The 6,000-nt window shown below is 39.0% G+C and overlaps 1 protein-coding gene across 1 annotated transcript in view; it reads left to right on the top strand.

Annotated features, from left to right (window-relative positions):
* Nucleotides 1-2: 2 nt before the first annotated feature.
* SVEP1 (sushi, von Willebrand factor type A, EGF and pentraxin domain containing 1) overlaps nucleotides 3-6,000 on the top strand; it is a gene marked incomplete at its 5' end in the record, with an annotated part of 208,166 nt that continues 202,168 nt past the window's right edge. The window contains one exon of the mRNA XM_010843623.1: nucleotides 3-371. Within this exon, the coding sequence (XP_010841925.1) occupies nucleotides 3-371 (369 nt within the window). The remainder of the gene's footprint in view (nucleotides 372-6,000) is intronic.

Genomic DNA, 6,000 nt, shown 5'->3' with positions numbered 1-6,000 from the left:
CGGCGGCCGCGGAGAGCAAAGTGGAGCGGCTGGGCCAGGCGTTCCGGCGACGCGTGCGGAGGCTGCGAGAGCTCAGCGAGCGCCTGGAGCTCGTCTTCCTGGTGGACGAGTCGTCCAGCGTGGGCCAAGCCAACTTCCTCAGCGAGCTCAAGTTCGTCCGCAAGCTGCTATCCGACTTCCCCGTGGTGCCCACGGCCACGCGCGTGGCCATCGTGACCTTCTCGTCCAAGAACAACGTGGTGCCGCGCGTCGATTACATCTCCTCCCGCCGCGCGCACCAACACAAGTGCGCGCTGCTCAGCCGCGAGATCCCGGCCATCACCTACCGAGGCGGTGGCACCTACACCAAGGGCGCCTTCCAGCAAGCCGCGGTAAGGTGCCCTTCCCACCCACCACCGCCTGCCCGGCAATAAGCCGGGCTCAGCCTCGGGCCAGCCATAGCACCCCAAGTCAAGCGTCCCCATCTCCAAAGTCAGAATCATACCTATCCTGTTGTGGAAGGGAGGGGGTTCCCTTGGAAGGATGGATTTTAAAGGCTTAAGGAGATGTCAGGTTCATTAAGTGGTCTTTGAGAACTCTATTAGGAAGGAGTCATTGAGATGCTGTTCACATTCACTGTCGTGGGAACAAACTGGGCAAACTAACAGGTGAGTATGTTTTAGGAAGTGTCACTAAAGGTAAGAGGTGGAGCGACCTGAACATTTCCCCAATTCTGGGATGTGATTTTATACTTTCAATATGCACTTCGTTGCTCTGAGTCCTTTACCAGACTTTTAAAAGAAGGAAGTCAGTTTCAGATGCTGGACTTTTACTTTTCCAAAATTTAACTTTTTTTGATTACAGTGTAATGCATATTCATTTGAAGAAAATTTAGAGCCTATAGAGATGTTGGGCACACGATAGCAAGCCAGCGTGTGTGAAATGAATGAAACCAGCGGAGAAAAAGGGGGGGAAACCCTCTAATCTCATCACCCTTAAAAAGCCACTGTTTACATGTTGTTGAATATTTTCCCATTATGCACATCTGCTCATACTTTAAAACAAACTAGTGTCTTGCTGTTTTGTAGCCTACATTTTTCACTTGTTATATCATGAAATGACCTATATCATTATATATCTAATATAATGTAGTTATTATATACCGACCTTTCTTGCTAGATTATTATAGTTTATAATCTATTTGACCTGTCATCTGTTGTCGAACAAAGGTTTTGGTAAACACAAATATTTATAGACCCCTTTGATTACTTTCTTAGGAAGAATTTCTGTAAAGTTGCTAAATTAAGAGATGTGAACATCTGTAAACTACTTGATACATTTTGTCCAGTTCTGCCTTGGAGGGTTGTATAGATTTACATTCCCATCAGCAGAGTTGCCGCACACCGCACCCCATAGCTCAGTTTGTAAAGAATCTGCCTGCAATGCAGGAGACCCGGGTTGGATTCCTGGGTCTGGAAGATCCCCTGGAGAAGGGATATGCTACTTACCCAAGTGTTTTTGGACTTCCCTTATGGCTCAGCTGGTAAAGAATCCGCCTGCAATGCGGGAGACCTGGGTTCAATCCCTGGGTCGGGAAGATTCCCCTGGAGATGGGAAAGGCTACCCACTCCAGTATTATGGCCTGGAGAATTCCATGGGCTGTATAGTCCATAGGGCTCCAAAGAGTTGGACACAACTGAATGACTTTCACTTCACTTCAGCAGAGTACCACAGCAGTAAGTTTGCCTCAGGGTCACCAGTAACATGTGCCAATATTTTTAATGTCTTTGCCTATTTGGTAGGTGAACAGAGGTATCATTTTAGCAAATTCAATTGTTTTCATTTTATTGTGGAATGAGTATTTTCTAATACATTTACTGGGCATTTGTATTTTTCCTTTGATGATTACCTGGTCATTGTTTTTGACCATTTTGCAACTATGGTGTATGTTTGTTGGTTTGATCATTTGTAAAAGCTCTTCATATAGTAAGACCGGTAACTATGTATACATGCTACAATTGTTTTTTTCCAGCTCACTGCCTTTTGCTTTTGTTTATCACAGTGTGGTTAAATGGATGATTTAAATTTGTATATAGTCAAATCTATCAAACTTTGTCTTTAAGATCCTACATTTGCTTATATTCTTAGCATGGCTTTCTCATTTCCCATATCAGAGAAATATTTTCCCATCTCACAGTTTAATCTATCAGGAGTTTATTTTAGTGTATAGTATGACAAAGATGTCTAACTGTATTTTTTAATAGTTAACCAGTTTCCCCAGCATCATGTGTTTACCAGCCATTCATCCTTTTCCAATTTAATTGAATGCCTCTTTTGTCATACACTAAGAGTTTATGGGTATTTGAGCTTCTCCTGGCCTTCTATGAATTTTGTATTATCCTGGATAATAGGATAGTTCATCCTATTATCTATCTATTACTTTTAAGCTTTGCAAAAATGATTTAATTATTATAACTTTACAACCTATTTAAATACCTGATCATGAGAAGTCTCCATTTTCTTATTTTTTCCTCTTTAAGTCAATTCTCATATATTTATTAATATGAAGTTTTAATTCATTTTCACATATTCCAAATGAAACTAGCCAAGATTTTGATTTCATTATAGAAAATATAGAATTAACTTGGGAATTATTTACATTTTATAATTATAGTCCTTCCAAGTCAAGACTACAGTATGTCCATTTTTAACCAGTTCTTTTCATATCCTTCAATAAAGTTATAGATTTCTAGTAATTAAGTCCTGCATATATTTTTCAAATTTAGACTTAAATGTATTCCATTCAATATTGCTATCATGAATAGCATCTTTACAAATTAAATGTTAAACAAGTATTCTTTTTTAAAATTAAAAAAATTCAATTGTAGTATATTTTATTTACAATGTTGTGTTAATTTCTGCTATACAGCCAAGTGACTCAGTTATACATATATTTTCATATTCTTTTCCATTATGGTTTATCACAGGATATTGAATATAGTTCCCTATGCTATGTAGCAGGACCTCATTATTAATCCATCCTGTATATGCTAGTTTACATTTGTGAATCCCAAACACCCAATCCTTCCCTCCCTGACTTCCCTTCCCCATGGCAAACAGTCTTTTCTTTATATCTGTGAATCTGTTTCTGTTTCACAGACGTGTTCATTTGTGTTGTGTTTTAGAATCCATGTATAAGTGATATCATATGGTCATTGTCTCTCTTTCTGACTTACCTCGCTCGGTATGATAATCTTCAAGTTCATCTATGTTGCTGCACGTGGCATTATTTCATCCATTTCGATGGCTGAGTAGTATTCCATTATATATGTACCGCATCTTCTGTATCCATGCATCTGTTGATGTTTAGGTTGTTTGCAGGTCTTGGTTATTGTAAATAGTGCTGCTATTAACAGAGAGGTGCATGTATTTTTTCAAATTATAGTTTTGCCTGGGTATATGCCCAGGAGTGGGATTTCTGGCTCTTATGGCAACTCTGTTTTTAATTTAAGAAGGCTCCATTCTGTTCTCCATAGCACCTGCACTGATTTACATTCCCGCCAGGGGTGTTGGAGGGCTCCCTTTTCTCCGCGCCCTCTCCAGCATTTGTTGTTCTGTGCTAAGTCACCTCAGTTGTGTCTGACTCTTTGTGACCCTAAGGACTGTAGCCCACCAGCCTCCTCTGTCCTTGGGATTCTCCAGGCAAGAATACTGGAGTGGGTTTCCATGTCATCCTCAAGGGGATTGTTCCCAACCCAGGGATCCAGCCCACCTCTCTTGTTTCCTGCATTGGCAGGTAGGTTCTTTACCAGTAGCGCCACCTACTTGTAGATTTTTTGATGATGGCCATTCAGACTGGAGTGAGGTGTTACTCATTGTAATTTTGATTTGCATTTCTCTAACAGTTAGTGATGATGAGTGTCTTATTGTGTGCCTGTTGGCCATCTGTATGTCTTTGGAGAAATACCTATTTAGGTCTTTGGAACACTTTTCAATTGGGTTGGATTTTGTTTTGTTACTGAGTTATATGAGCAGTTAAACAATTATTCTTGGTGTAAAGAAACATTGTTAATTTTTTAAACATGACTTCTATATCTAGATTCTTGTTTTACTTTTTGACTCATTTTTTTAAAACACATTTTATTTTACTTATAATAAGTGTTTATCTTAGAAGATAAAATAATCAGAAAAATTTTCTGAAAATACACTGTAATATTTTGGCACATATCCGTCTTGATCTTTTTGCAGTTGTCTAGGTAATAGGTATATATTCATACATGTACATATATCATGTATAAATAATGTTTACCCAAAAAAGCATCATATTGTATATTCTCTTTTTTAACTTAACTTTTCCATCATATTTTGCAGTCTTCTTTCCATAATAAGAAATACATTTCTACTTTATCATTTTTCATGGCCACACAGTATTCCATTACAGGATGTGTGTTTATTTGTATCATGTAATTACCTATTATCATGTAGTTAGGCTGTTATAGGCTTCTCTGGTGGCTCAGATGGTAAAGATTCCACCTGTAATGCAGGAGATCCTAGTTCGATCCTTGGATTAGGAAGATCCCCTGGAGAAGGAAATGGCTCCAGTATTCTTGCTTGGAGAATTCCATGGACAGAGAAGCCTGGTGGGCTACAGTCCTTGGATTTATTGAGTCAGACACAACTGAGCCACTAACATACACACAGGCTGTTAAGAGCAACACGGCAAAACCAGATCTTTGCTCATATCTCTAATAATTTCCTTAATACAGATTTCTGAACTGGTGGGTATTATTCCTTCAGAGAAGATGCCTGTTTTAAAGGCCTCTGATACCTGTGCCAAGTGGCTCTGCAGAAAATGTGTACCAAATTATACTTCTACATGCAGTGCCTAAGTCCATATCTAGGATGCAGCCAATACAGGTTAGTATCATTGGAACATGACCCTCTAATTTATATGTGAAAAATAGAATCTTATTTTTATATTGCCCTTTATTAGTGACGTTGAACACTTTTTTCATACACTTTTTGAATATACTGGCCATATATAGCTTTTTTGAAAAATTCCTATTAAAATCCTTTGGGATTATTAACCATTTTTTATTTGAAAGTGGTTCTTTTTCTTAGTGATTTGTAAATACTCTTTAAATTTTAATGATATTAACCTTTTTGTCCCCAAGTCTGCGGCAGGTATTTTTTCTCTGTGTTTCACTTGCCTTTGAATTTTGTTTATGATGACAGCATCTACCATTTTATCAGTGTATTGAATCTACTTTTCATTTGTGTTTTTTTCCCTGTCTTGTGATGTTTGAAAGGCCTTTATGAGAGAAAAGAACTCACTAAAGATGCCCTCTGTGTATTGAACTATTAACAGTTGCCCCAGGCAGGATTCAGTTTTATAGGCTGAGTTTTCTGCTGGCTTCCACTCCTAGTGGAGAAGAACCTCGCAGCATCAGGAAGAACTTGCCATAGACCAGCTCCTCTGTTTGGCTTGGCCAGGTCTGCCCAGGGCCTCTCAGTATTGTTGATTCAAAACAGTTAAATGCATAATGAGTCGAGTACGGACTGCTCTCCTCAAAACCTACTCTGTCTTCAGCTTTCTCCTTCCAAATACTACATCCTGTCTTGGAAAGTAGAATTGCCAAAGGGGTCCCAGTGCCTTTCTTCAGTCTGGATCCATTTGTAATCCAACAAGCAGGGATTTCTCAAACGTTTGTGTTAACTGAACTTTCCCTTGATTTTATTTTCCTTTTCTCATTTTGGTTGGGTTATGAGAAGGTGCAAGAGAGGGTCAGCTGGACTCAGTTCCTGTCTAACCTGGCAACCTGCATGTCGTTATTGTAACTTTGCCAGGCCTCTGATGAGCATGCTTAGGTTTAAATGAGATATTCATGACGAAATTTGATAAAAGATGATCAGTGTTTAGAAATGGCCTTAGAAGAAGTTTCAGTGGGAATTTTGGCAAAGGGATCAAAGCCTGTTTTATCACAAGATTGGTCTGAAAATGATAAGCTGTACGGTTTGATT

The sequence above is a fragment of the Bison bison genome, unplaced genomic scaffold (genome assembly GCF_000754665.1).
Source record: "Bison bison bison isolate TAMUID 2011002044 unplaced genomic scaffold, Bison_UMD1.0 scf7180017864183, whole genome shotgun sequence".
Taxonomy (NCBI): domain Eukaryota; kingdom Metazoa; phylum Chordata; class Mammalia; order Artiodactyla; family Bovidae; genus Bison; species Bison bison.
The sequence above is the reverse complement of the archived record's forward strand: the minus strand, read 5'-3'. Positions and strand labels throughout refer to the sequence as shown.